The 24,003-nt window shown below is 39.2% G+C and overlaps 1 protein-coding gene across 2 annotated transcripts in view; it reads left to right on the top strand.

Annotated features, from left to right (window-relative positions):
• The window catches only part of atm (ATM serine/threonine kinase), a 193,120-nt gene that overhangs the window by 160,160 nt on the left and 8,957 nt on the right, over window positions 1–24,003 (top strand). For both annotated transcript variants that reach the window (XM_072263105.1, XM_072263103.1), the window contains exons 55-62: window positions 495–635; window positions 4,910–5,026; window positions 10,696–10,845; window positions 12,753–12,918; window positions 16,395–16,481; window positions 17,567–17,681; window positions 17,779–17,842; window positions 22,072–22,220. In XM_072263105.1, the coding sequence (XP_072119206.1) occupies window positions 495–635; window positions 4,910–5,026; window positions 10,696–10,845; window positions 12,753–12,918; window positions 16,395–16,481; window positions 17,567–17,681; window positions 17,779–17,842; window positions 22,072–22,220 (989 nt within the window). The remainder of the gene's footprint in view (window positions 1–494; window positions 636–4,909; window positions 5,027–10,695; window positions 10,846–12,752; window positions 12,919–16,394; window positions 16,482–17,566; window positions 17,682–17,778; window positions 17,843–22,071; window positions 22,221–24,003) is intronic.

The raw sequence follows: 24,003 nt of genomic DNA, 5'->3' as shown, positions 1-24,003 counted from the left end.
AGCAAAGAAGCATTCCACACCTACAAGTAACAAAACATTCAGGCATTGACGAATAAGTAGCAGTAGCATTTTTGCCAAAAAATGTTCTACAAAATGTTCTGTAATTATTTACTGAGCCTATTTTAACTGTGCCTCCCAGATCCATGATCCCAACTAGCGAGAAACATAAAGGAAGCAGGTTCATGAAAACATCTCCATTTGTTACTGATGACAGATTACTGGAACAGCAATGTGCTACTGCCATTCACCAGAATGGTTGCAGAATTTTAGAAAGGCATCCACTGCCACTTTCTCAAGGACAATTAGTGATAGAGAGGAGATGCTTGCCAGGGATGTTTAAAACCCACAAAAATGAATGAAGAAAATTGAATGAATCTTACTGGGAAAGACATCAACTAGGAGTTGAAAGCATCTTGAGTGCAGCTCCATATTAATCAAATTACTTACGTGGTTTTCCAATACTAATTTATAACTTTGTGTTGTTCTGCTTTCAGGTTGATCCATCTGGAAAGTATGAAAATCTGTTAACTGTGAAATCATTCAAATCTCAGTTTCGATTAGCAGGAGGAGTGAACCTTCCAAAAATCATTGATTGTGTCGGATCTGATGGGAAAGAGAGAAGGCAGCTAGTCAAGGTAATTTGCAGTTGAGGGGAACAAGAAATTTTATTTGTGAAATTAATTAACTTCGAACCAGCAACTCCAGCTTATGATTGCATCAAGGCTTATTTGTTGAGTGCAAGTTAAATATGGTTTGGTAAAATTGAAACTTTTACCAAGCTCATCTTAAGTGCATTTCCAGTTTAAATACAGCAAGTTTTGAATCAAATGATTTACCTGCATTGGAAAAATCAGGCCAGAAATAATAGTATTTAAATGAGACTCAGTTTATGCTTAACTGGTGCACAGTGGATTTGCAGGACTCTATAACTACAGATCAAGCTGAGTCCTTCTCCAGCACGGGATGACTATATCCTACTTCAGACATTCCCACGTTGAGCCAGCCAGCCAGCCTTCCTTCAATGTCCTGTGACCTAGGAAATCTAGTCTGCCTCTGGAAATGGCCAGTTGCAAGCAGCAAACAAATAAATTCTAAAGTGATTCTAACATTAAAGTCAGCTAGAAGCTTTCTTGGCTTTACACAAACTTTCCAATAAATAGGCCTTTGGAATTTGGTAATAATACATAAAAGTGTGCATTCTTTATAACTTTACCTAAAGCAAAACTATCCATTCTTCCATAGAAATGATAAAACTGGCTTTGTTGACATAAATGCCTAATGCTGCATTAGAGTCTAATATGCCCTGGAATTGCTTGCCTGTTCAGAGGATGCAATTCTCAATAGTTACTCCCCATGTTTTCCATGATTTCCAAAAGCAGAAGAGGCTGAGATGTGACATGAGAAAAGTATATAAAGTTATGAGAAATAGATATAGCGAGAATTTGTTTCCTATGTAGAGCTGACTAAAACTAGAGGGAGGAGGATTAAAGGGGATCTGAGGGATAGATTGTTACACACACACAAAGTAGTTGTATTTAGAATGAACTGCCAGAGGAGGCAGAGACTGTAACAACATTTATAAGGCATCAGAGAAGGAACTTGAATGACAAGACATAGAAGGGTATGGAATTAATGCAGGCAGTGGGATTCGTACAGAAAGGCATGATGATCAGCATAGGTATGGTAGACTGCATAGCCATTTCTGTGCTATATCATATATGTGACTATATGATTTCTTAAATTTTCTTTCCTTTCAACTTTTGGGTCTTTGCAGCTTTTCTCCTCATACTCTATAGCATTAATTCTCAAATGTTGTTAGAATTAAGACTATAAGTGTTGGAAACACGTAACCATTAGTTGAAACTGTCCTTTGGCATGAATTGCATAACTTAATCCAAAATTGGTTTAGAGATAGGAGTCAGAGGGTAACGGTAGAAGGATATTCTTATTGGAGATCTGACAAGTGGTATACCATAAGAGTCAATGTTGAATCCTTTTCAGTTTGTGATATACACTCAGAAGCCACCTTATTAGATATATCTGTACACCAGCTCATTAATGTAAATGTCTAATCAACCAGTTAAATAGCAACTCAGTGCATAAAAGCATGCAGACATGGTCAACAGATTCATTTGTTGTTCAGACCAAACATGAGAATGGGGAAGAGATATCTAAGTGACCTTGACCATGGATTGATTTTTGGTGCTAGACGGGGTAGTTTGAGTATCTCAGAAACTGCTGATGTCCTAAGATTTTCACACGTCTAGTGTTTACAGAGAATGGTGTGAAAAGGAAGAAACATCCAGTGTGTGGCAGTTCTGTGGAGAAAAATGCCTTGTTAATGAGAGAGGTTAGATAAGAATGGACAGACTGGTTCAAGCTGACTGGCAGACGACAGTAACTCAAATAACTACGCATTACAACAGTTGTGTGCAGAAGAGCATCTCTGAATGCATAAAATGTCGAACCTTGAAATGATTGGGGCTACAGCAGCACAGGATCACACCAGGTTCCATTTCCATACCTAATAAAGTGACTACTAAGTGTATATTAATGACATGGATGTGAATGTAGGAATTATGATTAGTAAGTATGTGGTTGATGGTGTGAGTTGTGAAGAAGGTTGTCTTAAGCTACTACAGGATATAGATCGTTTGGGAAGTTGAACAGAAGATTAGCTGATGGAATTTAATCCAGACTTGTATGAGCTGGTGCATTTTGGGAAGTCAAATAGGGATAAGACACATATTGTAAATGATGGGGCACAAAGGAATTTTGACGAACCCAGAGAACTTGGGCTCCATGGATGAATAATCTGATGAAGAAGGCATGTTTGTCTTCATAGATTGAGGCATAGAATATAAGAGTTGCAATGTTATGTTGCAATTTCAAAATGTTGATTACACTGGACAACAAAGATTTTGCTTCCTAAATACTTTTGGGTGTAACTTATGGATTTTGGACTGCTGCTGATGAAACTCACCATGAAATTACCCTGTCACGCACTATTTATTTGAAATTGCCTATATCTGTTATTTCAATACATAAGTCAATTAAAATATTGCCCACAATGTAAGCTGAAAAATTAATTATCTTGTCCAGGAACACCTGGGCATACTTAGGCAGTGTGGATGCTACATGGCAGGACATGTTTTAGAATGGCTTTAAAAGCATCTCCCTTACACATACACACACGTTCTAAGCATTGATTTTACATGATATATTGGTTTGCGATCACGTTGATACACAAGCTCTATGCGCATAGCATATTGTGTGTATTCATTATAATAAAGTAACATTGTATTTTCAGAAGTATTTGTGGTAGCAAAATGTCTCACCAGTGTTGCAACAGCATGTTATATTTGTGGCAAGTGCACGCTTAAATTTCAAAGATGGAGCATGACTCCTCTTATTAAGAAAGCCTATGAGCTCTACTTTGGGTGTAAAGTTGACAACCAAGACAAAGCCTCACATTTGTTGTGCAACGTGTGCTGTTGACCTTAAGAGTTAAATCAGAGGTCAGTGCGGTTCACTGTCCCGATGATATGGTGAGAAGGATTATATGATGGACTGCTACTCCTGTCTGACCACTGTGTCTGGTTTCTCTGCTAAAAACAAGGTAACCCTTCAATATCCCAATTTCCCTTCAATCATTAGACCTGTGCCGCTAGCTGACAATCTTACAGTACCGAAGCCACCAGAGATATGGAGTCTAGAGGAAGAAGACGAAGATACCATGATGCACGAGCCAGGAATAGAAAGCAACATTGATATTGATACAGATTTTGAACCCTTTGTGTTAAGTGAGCCTCATCTGATAACTCAATCTGAATTAAGCGACCCGGTCAGAGACTTGGTTTGTCAAAGGCAAAAGCAGAATTACTGGGTTCAAGACTGCAAGGATGAAATCTTCTGTCACCAGATACAAAAATTTCCTTGAGAGATTCGATACTTGAGACAGATGTTTTCCAGAATAATTGACGCCAGGATTAAGGAAGGCATTTTTATTGACCCGCTAATCTAAAAGGTCATCAGTGACAGGCAATTCAAAGAACATCGAGTGGGACCAGAGAAAATAGCCTGGGAGGCATTCATGGTTATTGTTGAAAAATTTCTTGGCAACAGCAGAGCACCAAACTATGTGCAGCTGGTTGATAACATGCTTCAGGCACACAAAACATGAAGTGCAACATGTCAGTAAAGAATAATTTTCTGCATTCCCATTTAGACTTCTCTGCAAATCTTGGCAATGTCAGTGATGAGTATGGTGAAAGGTTTCACCAGGATATTATGGTCATAGAAAAACAGTATCAGGGCAACTGGAATCCATCAAAGCTGGCTGATTATTGTTTGACACTTAAGTGAGAAGCCTCAGACACTGAGTACAATACAAGCAAAAATCATCAACAAAACACTTTTAGCTTAGTTAAATTACAGCAAATGATCAGCAGTGTTATGCAGTTAAAAACATCATATTCAATTAAAGTTAATTTCTTGTTTCTGCAAATTTCTATGTGATTCAAGTAGTCTGAAATTATATTTGTGTTCAGCTTCAAGCAATATATCATAATCACAAAAAAATTCTGAGGAAGCAACAATATCAAAAAGAAAAATCGCTGTCTAGAGTTATGATTATGCCACACTTGCCATGCCTAATCACAACACTCAGAAAGGAATTGATTGGGCTGGAGAAAATGCAGAATTACGTTGGGTTCTTACTTGATGGCCAGCTTAGATAGAATGGTTTAAAGAGCCTGTTTATTTGCTCTTCGACTCACTGACTATGGGTGATTTCCTCCATTAAAAGCATTAAAATTATATAATGCAAAATGTTATAGGATTAATTAGATACAAGAGAATGAATGATGTGTTGACCCTGGCATTTAAGAATTGCTCCTATTTTCTCCAGGGTCGTGATGATCTGCGACAAGATGCAGTAATGCAGCAGGTTTTTCAGATGTGTAATAAACTTTTGGAAAAGAATTCAGAAACCAGAAAGCGAAAGCTAACTATTCGCACATACAAGGTAAAACTATTTTAAGTGGATATAAAGCAAGTACTTACCTATATAGTACCTTCAGAACATTGCAAAAGACTTTATTGATGTTGCTTGGAGAAAATATTATACAGGGTACCACCATCGCTTCCCTATTCTTTTAATTAATGCCATAGGAGTTTTTACATCTACCCAAGAGAGCTGAATAATCTTAGTTTAATATATCTTCTGAAGATAGCTGTGGTATTTCCTCAGTCTGCAGTGGAATATCATATGAGACTATTGTATTCAAATCCCAGGGATTTAAAGACACAAAAGCTGGCATGCTGGATGATATTAAATTGTTAGTACCAATGAATGAGCTATCAGTCACCTAGGTTCCTCCCCTTATTTCTTTTTTAAACAATATAAACCATTGTAAGTATAACTTGTTTTAGTATGTGCACATTCCCTTTCTCCTTAGCCACCAAGTTACTTCCCTGAGCTCTCATTGCATCCTCAAGTTTTATGTTTGCCTTACTGAATCCCTTTCAAAAATGTTCTCTTGTCTGTCAGTCCTTTTTTAATCACATTTCCATTAAACTGCTGCGTCTGGACTTTCCCCCCTTCTGACATCTTATCTTGATTATACTGTAAATAATTACTGTTATTACGTGCCATCCTCACAACCCTTTTTTTAATAAAATGCACTTAATCATCAATTTTCACCTCCAACACTCCTTTAGCAGTTTAGAATTTATGGTTCCATTCTTTCTTATCCAGTCATTGCCTGATCATCTACAGCAAAGGTTCCCAACCTTTGTTATGCCATGGACCTTTATCATTAACCGAGGAGTCTGTGGACCCCAGGTTGGGAACCCTTGATCTTCAGTGATTGCAAATGTTTCTATATTTTTCATTCTTGACTTCAACCTCTACCACCCCCTTCTGCGTCCTCCGTCAACCCATTCCTTGCCCTCCTCCATCCCAAATTTCACAATCAGCACAAGCTGTTAATCTCAGTAAGTTCACTGCTTGCAGTCTCCAGTCCCGCTTGCTCTATCCTTTTCTATTGTCTCTTTCCCACACCCCCAGCATTCATTTATGGGCATTCAGCTAATTAGGTTTGTGCAAAAGGAAGAATTAACCGTGGAGCATTTTTTTCAGGGTTAAGATTATTTGGCTGTAAACACTTCATTAGAGTGACAGTACCCTAATCATTTTCATAGAGCACATCTATTGTGTAGAGGTTCATCTTTCCTTCATCATAATTCCTATAAACTAAATGTGTACAACTTGGTATTTTTCAGTGTAGTTTTTAATCCAGTCCCCTGATAAACTATTGGAATCCTTGGCCAAAGCCTCTCCTATCCTGGAGTAAGTTAATGATAAACCCTTCCACTCAACTAAAGAAGGTTCCATTGTGCAGAGCATGGAAGGTCTATATTGTCTTGAAGTGATGAGTCATTAGAAGCTGACAGTGTTGGCACTTGTGCCAGCTAATCAGCCCAGGACGTTCAACTTTAAGAAGGAGAACTGAAGCTCCTTAATTATTTGATCACATCTTACTGACATAGCCCTATGTCCATATTTATTTGATCAAGATCCAGAAAGTCTAATTTGGCTAGCATGAAACAACCAGGACTTCATTAGCAGGGTCTCCAACAGTTCTTTAGAATCCTTCTCCAAAACCTAGACAACTAGCATCCACATCGCCAGATTAGGCAGCTTTCAGAGCTGTGGTTTTTAATGTCTTTGATATATTCAGAAACATCTCATACTATTAAAAGTAAACTGGGCAATTAACAGATGTATTTTTAATTATTTTAAAGTAAAATTAGTTATAAATAGGTGTAATTAATTAATTTTGCTTGTTTATTTTTTTTATCTCTTTTCAAGAACGGGAATTTGCCTTTTTTCTTTCCCTCCCTGTATTCCTGGTATCTTCATTGAAATCTTAGACTTGTAAATCTGGCAGAGGCTCCAAGAGCTGATTTCTCAGTATAAACGCCGGAGCATTGCCGCTGGACTCCATGCAGAGTTCAGTCATAGAGTGACTTGATGTGTACAGTGATCCCTTTAACCAAGTTAGTTAAGGACTTCAGCATTTGACTACTTGTGTTGAAATCGGTCTTAAATCATTTAGAAACATAGAAAACCTACAGCACAATACAGGCCCTTTGGCCCACAAAGTTCTGCTGAACATGTCCCTACCTTAGAAATTACTAGACTTACCTATAGTCCTCTATTTTTTGAAGCTCCATGTACCTACCCAAAAGTCTCTTAAAAGACCCTGTCGTATCCGCCTCCACCATCGTTGCCGGCAGCCCATTCCACGCACTCACCACTCTCTGAGTAAAAAACTTACCCCTGATACCTCTGTACCTACTCCCCAGCATCTTAAACCTGTGTCCTCTTGTGGCAACCATTTCAGCCCTGGGAAAAAGCCTCTGACTATCCACGCGATCAATGCCTCTCATTATCTTATACACCTCTATCAGGTCACCTCTCATCCTCTGTCGCTCCAAGGAGAAAAGGCCGAGTTCACTCAACCTATTCTCATAAGGCATGCTCCCCAATCCAGGCAACATCCCTGTAAATCTCCTCTGCACCCTTTCTATGGCTTCCACATTCTTCCTGTAGTGAGGCGACCAGAGCTGAGCATAGTACTCCAAGCGGGGTCTGACCAGGGTCCTATATAGCTGCAACATTACCTCTGGGCTCCTAAATTCAATTCCACGATTGATGAAGGCCAATACACCGTATGCCTTCTTAACCACAGAGTTAACCTGTGCAGCTGCTTTGAGCGTCCTATGGACTCGGACCCCAAGATCCCTCTGATCCTCCACACTGCCAAGAGTCTTACCATTAATACTATATTCTGCCATCATATTTGACCTACCAAAAGGAACCACTTCACACTTATCTGGGTTGAACTCCATCTGCCACTTCTCAGCCCAGTTTTGCATCCTATCAATGTCCCGCTGTAACCTCTGACAGCCCTCCACACTATCCACAACACCTCCAACCTTTGTGCCATCAGCAGACTTACTAACCCATCCCTCTCCTTGCTCGTCCAGGTCATTTATAAAAATCATGAAAAGTAAGGGTCCCAGAACAGATCCCTGAGGCACACCACTGGTCACCGACCTCCATACAGAATATGACCCGTCTACAACCACTATTTGCCTTCTGTGGGCAAGCCAGTTCTAGATCCACAAAGCAATATCCCCTTGGATCCCATGCCTCCGTACTTTCTCAATAAGTCTGGCATGGGGTACCTTATCAAATGCCTTGCTGAAATACATATACACTACATCTACTGTTCTTCCTTCATCAATGTGTTTAGTCACATCCTCAAAAAATTCAATCAGGCTCGTAAGGCATGACCTGCCCTTGACTATTCCTAATCATGTTATACCTCTCCAAATGTTCATAAATCCTGCCTCTCAGGATCTTCTCCATCAACTTACCAACCACTGAAGGAAGACTCACTGGTCTATAATTTCCTGGGCTATCTCTACTCTCTTTCTTGACTAAAGGAACAACATCCGCAACCCTCCAATCCTCCGGAACTTCTCCCGTCCCCATTGATGATGCAAAGATCATCGCCAGAGGCTCAACAATCTCCTCCCTCGCCTCCCAAAGTAGCCTGTGGTATATCTCATCCGGTCCCAGCGAATTATCCAATTTGATGCTTTCCAAAAGCTCCAGCACATCCTCTTTCTTAATATCTACATGCTCAAGCTTTTCAGTCTGCTGCAAGTCATCACTATAATCACCAAGATCCTTTTCTATAGTGAATACTGAAGTAAAGTATTCATTAAGTACCTCTGCTATTTCCTCCGCTTCCATACTTACTTTCCCACTGTCATACTTCGTAGGTCCTATTCTTTCATGTCTTATCCTCTTGCTCTTCACATACTTATAGAATGCCTTGGGGTTTTCCTTAATCCTGCCCGCCAAGGCCTTCTCATGGCCCCTTCTGGGTCTCCTAATTTCCTTCTTAAGCTCCTTCCTATTAGCCTTATAATCTTCTAGATCTCTAACATTACCTAGCTCTCTGAACCTTTTGTAAGCTTTTCTTCTCTTCTTGACTAGAGCCTTTGTACACCACGGTTCCTGTACCCTACCATAACTTCCCTGTCTCATTGGAACATACTTACGCAGAACTCCACACAAATAACCCCTGAACATTTGCCACATTTCTTCCGTACTTTTCCCTGAGAACGTCGGTTTCCAATTTAAGCTTCCAATTTCCTGCCCGATAGCCTCATAATTCCCCTTACTCCAATTAAATGCTTTTCTTTCTAACTTGTCTGTTCCTATCTCTCTCCAATGCTATTGTAAAGGAGATAGAATTATGATCACTATCTCCAAAATGCTCTTCCACTGAGAGATCTGACACCCGACCAGGTTCATTTCCCAATACCAAATCAAGTACAGCCTCTCCACTTGTAGGCTTATCTACATATTGTGTCAAGAAACCTTCCTGAACCCACATAACAAACTCTACCCCATCTAAACCCCTTGCTCCAGGGAGATACCAATCGATATTTGGGAAATTAAAATCTTCCATCATGACAACTCTGTTATTATTACACCTTTCCAGGATCTGTTTCCCTATCTGCTCCTTGATATCCCTGTTACTATTGGACAGCCTATAAAAAACACCCAGTAAAGTTATTGACCCCTTCCTTTTCCTGACCTCCACCCACAGAGACTCCATAGACAATCCCTCCATGGAGGGATTGTCCACAGCCATGGAGGGATTTTCTACAGCCGTGACACCATCTCTGATCAACAGTGCTACGGCCCCACTTCTTTTGCCTCCCTCCCTGTCCTTTCTGAAACGTCTAAAACCCGGCACTTGAAGTAACCATTCCTGTCCCTGAGCCATCCAAGTCTCTGTTATGGCCAGCACGTCATATCTCCAAGTACTGATCCACGCTGTAAGCTCATCCGCTTTGTTCACAACACTCCTTGTGTTAAAATAGACGCATCTCAAACCTTTGGTCTGAGCGCGTCCCTTCTCTTATCACCTGCCTATCCTCCCTCTCGCACTGTCTACAAACCTTCTCTATTTGTAAGCCAACCTCCTCCTTCCCCAGTCTCTTCAGTTCAGTTGCCACCCCCAGCAATTCTAATTTAAACTCTCCCCAGTAGCCTTAGCAAACCACCCCGCCAGGATATTGGTCCTCCTGGGTTTCAAGTGCAACCCATCCTTTTTGTACAGGTAACACCTGCCCCAAAAGAGGTCCCAATGATCCAGAGATCTGCATCCCTGCCCCCTGCTCCAATCCCTCAGCCACGCATTTACCCGCCACCTCATTCTGTTCCTATTCTCACTGTCACGTGGCACAGGCAGTAATCCCAAGATTACTACCTTTGCGATCCTGCTTTTCAACTTCCTTTCTAACTCCCTGTACTCTTTTTTCAGGACCTCTTCCCTTTTCCTACCTATGTCATTGGTACAAATATGTACCACGACCTCTGTTGTTTCATTTGAAATCACCAAATTCCAGGCAAGTGAACTGGTCATATCCAGAAATGGCTCTCAATAGTAATCCTAATGCATTTATATTTAGAGATGTAAAACAAAAATAGTTTAATTAAAGTTAAAGTGATTTGTATTTTATTTCTTTGCTGACTGATCCACCTGTAATCCTGGTGTAGTATAGTGACAGTTATGTATCTGAATGTATTGTCTTCTTGGGAAGGTCATTCCTCTTTCTCAGAGAAGTGGCATCCTTGAATGGTGTACAGGAACCGTGCCCATTGGCGAATATCTGGTTCACCAAAATGAAGGAGCTCATAAGAGATATCGACCAAAAGACTCAAGTAGCCTAGAATGCAGGAAAAAAATGTCGGTGAGTCACAACAAATTGATGATTCTCAGAAACCCTTTTGTTTTTGAAGTTATTTATGTATTTTGCACTATTCCAACATAGTTTTAACATTTTTTGGAACTGGTCATGTATCCAGGTGCAACTCTGTCTCAGGTATTTAATATTAAAATGGGTCTGTTTTCTGCACATGCACATATCATTCGGATTGCTTTTCACCAATTCCTAAAACTCTGGCACCCAATATTAGCAAGGGTTTCAGAAGGAAAAGATGGGAATAAACTGACCTAACCCATCAAGATCAACGCCAGTATCAAAGTAGCTACAAAATTATTTTTAGTATGAATAGTCCAAAAGACCATGGCTGGAAATTCATACATTTATATACAGCACAGAAATGAATTAGTATACCATCAGTCACTAAACGATACTCATTTTATTTAGAAATAGGCGCAGAATAGGGCCTTTCCTAGGCTTTGAGCTGCGCCGCCTGGCGACACCTGACAACCCCCGATCAAACCCTAACCTAATCACAGGACAACTTACAATGACCAATTAGCTACTAACTGATGCGTCTTTGGACAGTGGGAGGAAACCAGAGCACCCAGAGAAAACCATGCATTCCACAGGGAAGACGTACAGACACAAAGGATGCCAGGACTGAACTCCAAACTCCAACACACTGGAGTGTAATAGAATACACTACAATGGCGCCATTCATTAGCTTCTACTGTATGATACTATGCCTGTGATACCCTATATGCAGAAATCTATAGACAAGTGAGGCGAATCATCATGTTTAATGCCACTGCTGCACATGGAGTTGCAAGTACACAAAATAAAAAAGTGTGGGCTTCAACTGGGATAGAAGGCCTTGAGGAAAGGAAGAATTTCCATTTGAGCACTTCACAGAGGGGAAGACTTAGCTGGTTTACTTTCAGGTAAAGATAAGAACGGATTCTTCTCCAGTACTGTAGATTTCTTGGCATTGTGCAGATGAGACCTTCTACTTTGAGGATGCCAGTAACATCGACAGAACCACCTGTGCCTTCAAATTTCTACTGATGTACCATGGCGGGCATTCTGACTGGCTGTTTCACTGTCTGGTAGAAAGCCTCCAATTCTCTGGATCAGAAAACACTGCAGAAGATTATAAACTCAGCCAGCTCCATCATGGGCATTACCTTTCACACCATGCAGGACATCTTCACAAGGCGATGTCTCAAGAAGGCAGTGTCCATCATGAAGGATTCTCACACAGAACGTGGCCTCTTCTCATTACTATGATGAGGTACAAGATGCACACCCAACATTTTAGGAACAGTTTCTTCTCTGCCATCAGATTTCTGAATGGTTCATGAACACTACTTCATTATTATGCTTGCTTTTTCCATTATTTATGTTTAATATATTCTTATTGTAATTTATAATAATTTTTATTTATTGCTGCTGCAAAACAACAAATTATACACATATGTTAGTAATAACATACCTGTTGATTCTGAATCAGGCAAATGCCTTTTGCAATCCAGTTACCTTTATCTACCTCACTACTTCCAGCAGCTATTCCCTTAAGAAACACTGCTTTAGAAGTACCAACTGTCGTCCAGCTGGTAATAAATATCCATCTGGTTCACTAAACAGCATATGGAAGAAAGTCTCTCTTTTGTACCTAGTAAAACCTATGTGTGTGCAAGCAACACAAGAAACATTATGAACACTTCTTAAATGGTTTGTTAAATGTGGGATTGGTTGGTGAATATTAAAAACAGTGAAGAAGATGAAGAAAAGGGATATGTTACAGACAGGAATCTTTGGGTGCCTACCTTGTTAATGTCACAGATGGTGGTAAAAATAAAAATGAGCTTCAATAATCAAATGTCAATAGAAGCACCAAATGCTGGACCATAAGATGCAACTTATCATTACAGGAAGCACAAAAACTGAGTTTTGAAGGTAAATATCAAGCCTTCATGGATGTCTGTAAGAATTTCCGGCCTGTCTTCCGATATTTCTTTATGGAAAAGTTTTTGGATCCAGCTGTATGGTTTGAAAAGCGACTTGGATATACTCGAAGTGTAGCTACATCTTCAATTGGTATGTCACTGTTTATTACTGCATTTTAAATTATCAAAGTGGTTTTCAGATTACTTGATTATTACACAAAATGTAATTCTGAAGGTTTTTGTAGCCTATTTCATTTAGTATTTTCAAGATGTTGTATGTGTATTCTAAGTCCAATAGTAATGTTCTTGGTCACAGAGCACACCATTTGGTCAGCAGGGGTTCCTCTGCGGTATATGTCACAGTTTCTTTACACTGCTGCTGCATATTAGGTTATTCGGAGAAATTAATAGTGCTGGTTGACTACACAGAGGGCTTACTCCGTCCAGAAATGGTCAATAATGGACTTCTGTTGATGTGACTGAATCTTGGTGTAACTAGGATTCACTAGTAACTAATTCTAGGAGGGCCTCTGTTATGAAAATAAAAGAACACTGTCGGGTGGAGTTGGAAAGAAATCTGAAATAAACATAGACTTGCTGAGTGCTTCCAGTATTTTCTGTTTTTATTTCTGACCCCTTGTGTTATGTTCTGGCATGGTGAACATTCATTTAATACAGGAATGGAACTGGTGGTTTGAAAAGGTTGTTGAACAAATGTCAGCTTAGATTAATGTTTTCTTAGGCAGCAAGTTGTTAATGTCTCCCTCCTAATTAGTGGTAAAATAGAATGAACTTAGAGTGTTGTAAGATCTATGGGAAGAAGCTCATTGTTCAATGAGTTTGGTCTGTGGCGTGAAACTCTCATACTGGGTGCATAGTGTTCTCCATGTAGCTGCCATCAAATTTTCACTGTTAAATTGTGAAGCAAGAATGTAGAGCTAGCATTGAAGGGGCTACAAGATTTCATATGTTTATAGTTAATTCTTCAAGTGCAAAATTTGGAATTAGCTTTCTGGAGAGGTGAGGTAGGGACAGATAATGCAGCAAGACATCGATGAGCAGACTGTTAAATAGAAATCTTCAGCTAGGCACACCTTATATTATTATTATCATTCTCCATTTAACTGTTCAGGATTGATCTCAGTGCTTCTGGTTCAACTGAGAGGCAAATCGAGTGAGTTCTACCTGCTGGTTAAAATGTGTAAGTACAGACACCAAGCAAAGAATGGAGAGGACCTGCATTAGCTGTAAGGTTGCAAACACTGTGAACCTATTATGCCAACTTTATCCTGAGAGATTTATTCCCATATGCATGAGGTTTGAAATCCTTGGGCTGAGTTGTCTGATCCCATGGAGAGAGGTTAACTGTTGCTTATGGTCCTGACTGAAAGGTGATTGAATAGTCCCTCATGATTATCAAGCTTTGGATTTTCTGTGGAACCACCTGCTGGTGAATTGGGTCCCCTGCCATATCATGGGAAGCATCCTCTTCTAGCCAACCAGCTGTGCTAAGAACCTATGCTTTTGGAATGTTAGGTGGTAAGAAGCCTCTGACTGGGGAGACCCTTGGAAAGAGTGGGGTCTCCGGGTCTGACTGGGATCACTGTGGAATGAGAGGAGAATGGAGAGGAGAGGTTTGCAATAAGAGGAGTGGTCAGGGAAAGAACTCATTGTTCAGCTTTGTTGTCGTAAAGAAGGGGTTCCCAACCTGGGGTCCATGGATCGTTTGCTTAGTAGTATTGGTCCATGACAAAAAAAGAGGTTGGGAACCCCTGTTGTACTTTATACTTTCATACTTTATACTTTATTGTCACCAAACAATTGATACTAGAACGTACAATCATCACAGCAATATTTGATTCTGTGCTTCCCGCTCCCTGGATTACAAATCGATAGTAAATATTAAAATTTTTAAATTATAAATCATAAATAGAAAATAGAAAAATAGGAAGTAAGGTAGTGCAGAAAAACCGAGAGGCAGGTCCGGGTATTTGGAGGGTATGGCCCAGATCTGGGTCAGGATCCGTTCAGCAGTCTTACCACAGTTGGAAAGAAGCTGTTCCCAAATCTGGCTGTACAAGTCTTCAAGCTCCTGAACCTTCTCCCGGAGGGAAGAGGGTCGAAAAGTGTGTTGGCTGGGTGGGTCGTGTCCTTGATTATCCTGGCAGCACTGCTCCGACAGCGTGCGGTGTAAAGTGAGTCCAAGGACGGAAGATTGGTTTGTGTGATGTGCTGCGCCATGTTCACTATCTTCTGCAGCTTCTTCCGGTCTTGGACAGGACAACTTCCATACCAGAGTAGAGTGATGTTGATACATTTTAGAAGGGAGGGGGTGGAAAGCAGCCTGCTTTAATTGTTAACTTTTTGACATTTTTTAATGTATCTTTTTTACCAAGTAATTGGCATGGAAGATCTTTCTGATATTTCTCAGTTGGTCCTCACTGTGGGGTGGAGAGGGTGGGCTTAAGTTCAAATGCTCAAAGTAATTTTATTAATATACAGTACATATATGTCACCATATACATTTTGAGATTTATTTTCTTGCGGACAATCACAATAAATTGAAGGAACACAGTAGAATAAATGAAAGATCGCTCCCAACAATAAATGCTGAGAACCTGAGATGAAGAGTCCTTGAAAGTGAGTCCATAGGTTATGGGAACACTTCAGTGATGGAACAAGTGAAGTTGAGTGAGGTTATCCCCACTGGTTCAAGAGCCTGATGGTTGAGGGGTAATGACTGGTCCTGAACTTGATTACTTGGGTCCTAACACTCCTGTACCTTCTTCCTGGTGGCAGCAGTGAGAAGAGCGCGTGGCTGGATGGTTGGGGTCCTTGATGATGAATGCTGCTTTCCTGAGACGATGCTCAGTGTAGATGTGCTCAGTGATGGGGAGCACATGACTAGGCCATATCCACTACTTTCCTCCCCAAAATAGGACAGAGCTTTTGTTTCCCTGCCTATTACATGAGAGAACCAAGAATTGTTAGGAGCCCAACGTGCTGATCCCAGGCAGAAACTCAGCTGCTCCTTTGGTAATCAGAGAGCACTGAACATTGTGACCACACCCCTTGTGAGAGTCATGGCAGATATCATATTGGACCATTCATCTCTCTACTTTTAGCTTTAAGTTTTTCACTGGCCTTGCTTGATATGTTTTTGTTATGTTTCCTTGTCTCACTTTAGTTTCCTCCCTATCAAAAATGCTTCCTGTGATTTCAAATTTTTTGCATCACTCTCCTTCCCTTTCATCTTCCCTCAAGCCATGGATTAAGTAAACTTTCTCTGACACAACTGATCAACAGAAATATTTCTGTTATTCCTCACTGCAAAATATAACTTGTTGAATGAGGTTTGAGTCACTATTCATATTCCCTAGGTTTGTTGTTTCCTCTAAGTTACTTTTAACATATCTCACAACTGTTTTATATAAAAGCTGCTGTATAAACATAAATCGGTTGTTTACTATTATACCATGAATTGGAAAGAAAGTGGAGGAATAAAAACAAATACACTGATGAATGAACTTAAATTAGTCATGCTTGCAAAAATGTTACTACATAAAATAGATGTAATTGCTGTTCATTGAGTATTCTGTTGCTTTACTGGAATTTTCTATATTGCAGTATGCTACATTGTTGGTCTTGGTGACAGACACGTACAAAACATCCTCATTGACGAAGAGTCAGCTGAACTTGTGCATATAGACCTAGGTAAGCCTTTCATAATCATAACATTCTCATATGCACTGTTCGACATCTAGCAAGTTACTTATAACTATGAGAATATGCAAGAGAGTCAAGGGTCACCTACCTGCAGTTTCCAGCAGATGAAGATCTCCACTATGTCCTGAATGAGCGAAGTGTTAAGTCAGGTGTTAACTCAAAAATGAGTATTTCATCAGTGAGGAATAAAGGAAATATTCAAATCTCAAAATAGTCCACCGAAGAGCCATGATGCCGATTTCCAGTACTGGAAGACAGATGGAGAAGGAAGAGTTAAAAAAAATAGAAGCATTCTTTCACCTTCGAAATGTAGTTAATGGGAAAGGTAACTTCATTGACTGAAATTAAACTGGGAAAGCTGATTTCTGAGACCAGTTACAAGTTAGACAGCATCCAAAATAAGAGGACAGGAGCACAAATTAATGTGCCAACTGATGCCTGAATTTCATCTATGATTAATAGCCAAAATTAATTGTGAGTTAAATGTTAATTTAAAACCTTTGGGATCCATTGGGCTATTGGATATTATGAAGTGAGATTATAGTTTTCTATAGGTTCCATCATCTGTAATATTTTTCATATTATCCAGTATTAAGAGCCAGGAACTGTGACAGTGAAAGCCCACACTACAAGTAGGTCATCACTCTACTTCTACAGGGACTAAACCATTAAATGCAGTACATCACTATGTAACGCTGAATGCTCTTTGAATGAGAGAAAATATTGACCTAAAAATTACATATTTTTGCTCGAGTAGTTTCAATTTGTTTCTCAACCAGTGTTAGAGGTAACATTATTTCCTTCAGAGATTTTATGCAGTAACTTTGTTTGGATAAAGCCTAAGTTAGCAAAATGTTAGCTGATTACTTGCAGTTGTGTGCGACCACCTTTTAAAATAAAAGTTTTTGTTTTGAACTACTTAGCCCCATGGAGGGCCATATGAGAACTCTAACTAGAAGCATCAGCTATGGAAAATTAAAGGGATGCATAGAGCTATGAGAATTTTATTAATGGTTACAGCTAAAATGCAGCTTTTTCATCTGATCTTTTATACATTTGTTTTCTCGCAATAGGGGTTGCCTTTGAACAAGGTAAAATTCTTCCTACACCAGAGACTGTTCCATTCCGTCTAACTAGAGACATTGTTGATGGAATGGGCATCACTGGAGTGGAAGGTGTCTTCAGAAGGTAAGGAATACTTCTGTTAAGAATACCTTATGTTAACAAATAAGTAATTTAAAAACTATAAAACTCAAGTAATATTTTGTGATACTCCATTTTATAGATGCTGTGAAAAGACAATGGAGGTTATGCGAAATTCCCAAGAGGCCTTACTAACAATCGTTGAGGTAACTTTATCAAACCTCTTGCCTTATTGCTGCAATAAATGGTACACTTTCACTTCCATTCTCATCTCAAATGCTACATAAAAAGCTCACGGATTTGATTGTCTGCAAGTTGAGTTTATCACCTTCAGTTTGTTAACACAACCATATTTATGCAGTTTCTCCCTCACTTTCCTCCCCACACTGCCTTATTCTAGCTAATGAAATTAATACCATTTTGTTTTCCATTTTTCCATCTTACTCCATGAGTACTCCATCTCTAATTTGCCTTTCCTATTAAGATCCTGTAGGAGTTGACTTCTAGCTCCTTTCCTTTCTCTTCTGAAACTTCCTGTTTGAAATCCTTCAGTCTGAGCTTTGTCCATCTCCCATATTGAAGCAACTCTAATCAAAGGATGCAGTTCTGAGGAAGTATACAAAATTCATTTTTTGTAGTTCATTATAGCTGAATGTGTCATCCTTCAACAGTACTTCTCTCACTCAGCTCCATGGGATTTCCCTTTCATGGATTCATTACCATCTATCAATTTTTTTCCTCTTTCTTCTCGCTTTCCCTAGCCCCATTCATTCATTTTGGAGCCCATCAAAAGTTTTGCATTGACAACTTCCTTTACATCATCCATAAACTTAGCTTAGCCAATTGACTTGCTACTGTGTTGCTAAATTGCTTGTCTGATATGAAATCAGAACAAGTCACAACTTTCCTCTCAACTTAAAGAAACTTCTAGCCTCACTAGTATTTTATTCTAATTTGCCATTGAATCAAATCCATCAACAGATCATTTGTATTTTGGTATTCTGTTTTACCTTAGGCTGAATTTTACACGTTGCATTCCATTGTTTTCACTTCTACATCCACGTCATTAGCCACCCGCCACAATTTCAATCACATTGTTTTGTCACCTTCAAACATAACTACTCCTACAATCTTATGTAGTTTCCCAATCCCCTTCACATATAAATTTAAACTTGTCCAAAACTGCTGCCCTACTCTGAGTCTTAATTGTCCAGAGACTTGGCCCCATTGTCATGCACCCTGTATGAGAATCTCCTCCCTAAGGAAGAGTTTTCAATGCCTAGTCCTATTACATCCCAGCAATAACACCCGCTCCACATTGTTCTATGGATTCTCTGTACAATCCCATTCCTGGTAACAATTCATTCAGCAACCTTTTTCTTTCTGCATCTCTTAACTCTTTTCCAAGGTCCTTGCTGTCTTTTTAAAATTCTCAAAGTTCAATGTAAATTTATTATCAAAGTACATATGTGTCACCATATACAACTTTGAGATTCATTTTCCTGCGGGCATTCAACAGTAAATACAAGAAATACAACAGAATCAATGAAAGACCGCACCCAAAAAGACGGACAAACAACCATCGAGCAAAAGATAACAAACTGCAAATACAGAAAGAATGAAAAAATAAATAATAACAATAATAATGAAACTTATATGAAACATAAGTATCTGGGGTATCAACAAGCAAAGAAAATAGAACATAGTGCAATAAAGGGAAAACATATGACAGAATTTACTTCAAGGCTTAAGAAGATTTGCCAAACAGTGCTGAATAGTAAAAAATTTAACAAAGACAATGAACACTTTAGCTATGCCCATATAAAAGTATTCTTTTTGCATAATATTTTGGTCTCAAGGCGATCTGGAAAATTTACAAAGAAAATAATGATAGATTTTAGGAAAAACTATGTATACTCGAACATACTTAGATTAATAAGAGGAATAACAGACATAAAAAATTTACACAACACTAAGGGTATATTTTCATCAACAAAAACAGATTCAGCACTCCATGCAAGCATAAGCAATTCTGTTAAGAAGTATTTACTATTAAACATAAGTGAAAACATAATCCAGAAAATGAAGGAATTATCACTACAGAAAAAAAAGTTAACCAGTGGAAGAGCATGACCCCCTATGAAAGACATCCCCATGATCTGAGCAGACTAGATGTCAACAAGGAAGTGTTCAATGCCTGGCTCAGATTTGAAGACCTCTTCCCAGAAACAGGGATTCCTTGTGACAATACAGCACTAGGTGGTTAACTGAAAACAATTTCAAAAGTACATAATAAAAAAACTAACAAATTCAAGATAATAAATGCAGAAAGTGTGAAGAGAGAGCAGAAACAATCCAACATATTACAGAATCCTGCAGGAGTTTAACTCAATCTGATTACATACACAGACACAATGAAGTGACAACATCATTATCAAAATATTGCTTTAAAATACAAACTCATAATAGACACCATAACTAACTATAAATACAAGCCTAATCAAGTTTTAGATTCAAATATAAAAAACATATATAATAAATAACAAATTATATTATGACTGATCTATTATTACAGATAGGACAATCCATAATAACCATTCAGATATAATATTACAGGAAAAACAAGCAAGAACAACGTACTTAATAGATAAAGCCACTCCAAGCACATGTAACATACAGAAATTAATAAGTGAAAAACACCAGAAATATGCTGAATTAAAAGAGGAAATTGAAAGATTATGGAATATGATATACTTTGTTCCAAGAGTAATATTCAGAACTGGTATCATCCCAAACTCTCTAGTATACCATTGAACAATTAGGCCTACAGAGCAATATTTGTGTAAATCTTCAGAAAGCCACAATACTAAACACCACTAGAATAGTCCAAAATTTCCAAGCAGTTGAGAAATGAGTTTGTTTGGCTATGCCCATACAGGTTTTACCAGCTTGAACTGGATAAAGAAATACAATAATAATAATAACAACAAATAAGCAATAAATATCAAGAACATGAGATGAAGAGTCCTTGAAAGGGAGTCCATAAGTTATGAGAACAGTTCAGTGATGGGATGAGTTAAGGAGGGGGAGTTATCCTGTTTGGTTCAACAGCCTGATTGCTGAGGGGTAATAACTGTTACTGAACCTGGTGATGTGGGTCCTGAATCTCTTGTACCTTCTCCCATATGGCAGCAGTGAGAAGAGAGCATGGTCTGGATGGTGGGAGTCTTTGATGATAGATGGTGCTTTCCTGCAACTGCACTCAGTATAGATGTGCTCAGTATAGCTCTACCCTTGATGGACTAGGCTGTATCCACTTTTTGTAGGCATTTCCTTTCAAGGGCATTGGCGTTTCCATGTCAGGCCATGACGCAACCAGTCAATATACTCTTCACCACACACCTACAGAAGTTTGTCAGAATTTTAGATGACATGCCAAATCTTTGCAGACTTCTGAGAAAGTAGAGACGCTGCCACGTTTTCTTCATAATGGCACTTACATGCTGGACCTGGGACAGATCCTCCGAAATGATAACACTGAGAAATTTAAAGTTGCTGACCTGCTCCACCTCTGATTTCCTCCCACTGAGGACTGGCTCATATACCTCTGGAATCCTCCTCCTGAAGCAAAAAATCAGCTCTTGATCTTGCTGACATTGAGTGAGTGAAGTTGTTGTGGCACCAGTCAGCCAGATTTTCAATCTCTCTCCTATATGTAGATTTGTCACCACCTTTGATTCGGCCAATGACAGAGTCTGCAGCAAGCTTAAATATGACATTGCAGCTGTGCTTAGGCTCACGGTCGTAAGTTTAAAGCAAGTAGAGTATGAGCCTAAGCACACAGATCTGTGATGCACCTGTGCTGATGGAGACTGTGGAGGAGATGTTGCCAATCCAAATTGACTGGGGTCTACAAATTTAGAAACTGAAGATCCATTTGCACAAGGAGGTATTGAGTATTGAGGCCTATGTTTTGAAGCTTATTGATTAGTTTTGAGAGGATGATAGTATTGAATGTCAAACTAGTCAATGAAGAGCATTTTGATTCTACAAGTTTCAAAGAAAAGTTTATGACCCCTTTGCAATACCTGGTTTTCTGAATTAATTACTCATCTTATGAGTAATCAGTGCAGAAAACCAGGTAATTACAGAGGGTTCACAAACTTTCTTGCAACTGTATGCATCTTCACTGTCCAGATGTTCCAGGGTTGAGTGAAGAGCCAATGAAATGACATCTGCTGTTGACCTGTTGGTCTTTTTAAGTAATTACAGCACTGAATGATTTGGTCACAGTCAGTGTACCTTGTTTGAGGCCGTACGTGCCAGTAAAATCAGTAAATCATTAATGTCAATTCAAAATGAAAGGGGAATTTTTATCAAGACATACCACTGCTCTTAATTATGAGAATCTATCATATCTATTCTTGCTCTCTAGGTGCTGCTATATGATCCTCTTTTTGATTGGACCATGAATCCTTTAAAAGCACTTTACCTACAACAGAGACCTGAAGAAGATGCAGACCTTCATTCTACACTAAACTCCACTGTGGCTGGAGAAGATACAGAATGTGATGGAAAGACTACGTAAGGATACGGCAATCAATGTCAAAGTTACTTACCTCATTGTTATCACAAACAAGAGAAAATCTGCAGATGTTGGAAATCCAAGCAGCATACACAACCAATGCTGGAGGAGCTCAGCTGGAACGTTGACTGTACACTTTTCCAGAGATGCTGCCCGACCTGCTGAGTTCCTCCAGCTTTTTGTGTGTGTTGCCTCATTGTTATGAATTGTGTTAAGGAGCAGAATATTCCCTGGGTTGAGCAAAATGGGCTAATTTGACAAGCAGGTGCTAGGAATAAAGTAATATTCATTAAATTATTTTTTAAATTGGTAGAAATACACAATTAACTGGGATTGTGCACATGAGGGACAGAAAGTGTCAGATCACAATTTTTATGCATTATGTTACCAAGCTTCTCAATACACCCAGGGCATTAACTTTATTTCCAGGATTCACAGCCAATTAGTTTAAACTGGTGAAAGGACAATGTACAGTTCTCACTTTAGTGTTGATTTTGAAAGGAACTTTGCAAGTGTGAAAGTTTGTAGACTTGGGAATTGGTAGCAAAGATAAGGAGAGCAGCAATATTCTATCAAAACTAATATTTTACCAGTTAGCCCCTATCTTTGGTGAATACAAAGAGACTAGGTGTTTTACATTTTACAACTAAGTGTTTATTTTCATGCATCTAAAGAATTGAATCTTACTTGCTGTTACAGTGTCTGCTTTTGGGAAGGGCAAACATTGCTATTTGCTGAATTGGTTTGGATTGGTGGCAGGAAAAGGGAATATGGCATTTATGTCTAATTAGTGGATGACCAAAACAGCTGCCTCCCAGGTAGTGATCTTCACTGCATCTTTTGCATTACCTGCACCATCTTCCCATGCTTTCAAATCTCACTACTGCACATTCTCATGTGAAATGCAACCGATCACCATTAGTCTTGGAGGCCTCAGCCAGTGTGTTTAGGACACGTCCATATCTGTCAAGCACCTGAAACACATCTTCATTATACAAGTACTGTGCAAAATGAGATTTCTCATCAACAAGTGGTTTTGGTTCCAAGTTCCAAGTCTTTTTTGAGGGCTCCTCACTGGTGTAAAGAGCCACATTTTAAGGGAGTGTCCTTGTGAAAAGGATCTAGTGCTTTCCTGGCGTATATGACAAATAAACTCTTCTCCGGGCTTCAAGCTGGGTGCAGGTATCAATAATGACCAGCGTTTCGATGACAAACTCTGTCAACTTCTTCAGGGGTGATCCTGAAGAGTTTATTCCTCATATACGCTTGGAAAGCACTCGAACTTTTTTTTTCACTTACTTACCTCTAAGGGGAGGAAGTTCACCACAATATTCGTCACTTTGTACCATTGCATAAAGAGAAGACGAGGCTCCTTTGTTCTTTACCCTTCCTTCTGAGATGCCGGGACAAAGACATCATCCAGACGTTCATGAGGTTGCATTCCACAGTGGTTTCACATATCCATTACATTAGATCCACTGTGGACATCAACGTGAACAGACTACTTAGTCTGTTCACCTGGAATTGTCATGCATCATTCCTGTAGAAGATGGCAGAGCTTGTCATGGAAACGTTGGTTATAATCAATACCTGAACCCGACTGGAAGCCTGAGAAGAGACGATGCACTAACTGAGGTCTAAGATAGAATGGTAGCTATCTATAAATTTGATGCACACTTGTAGAAAGACATTGTTTTTGTTTTGCTGAACATGGTTGAACTGAATGAACATTCCTGTTCTAAGGTTCTCTGCTAGCTGTACCTATATAGATGATGCCAATCT

Source organism: Mobula birostris, chromosome 7, assembly GCF_030028105.1.
Source record: "Mobula birostris isolate sMobBir1 chromosome 7, sMobBir1.hap1, whole genome shotgun sequence".
Taxonomy (NCBI): Eukaryota; Metazoa; Chordata; class Chondrichthyes; order Myliobatiformes; family Myliobatidae; genus Mobula; species Mobula birostris.
Note: the sequence above shows the minus strand (reverse complement) of the source record. Positions and strands in the feature narration are given on the sequence as shown.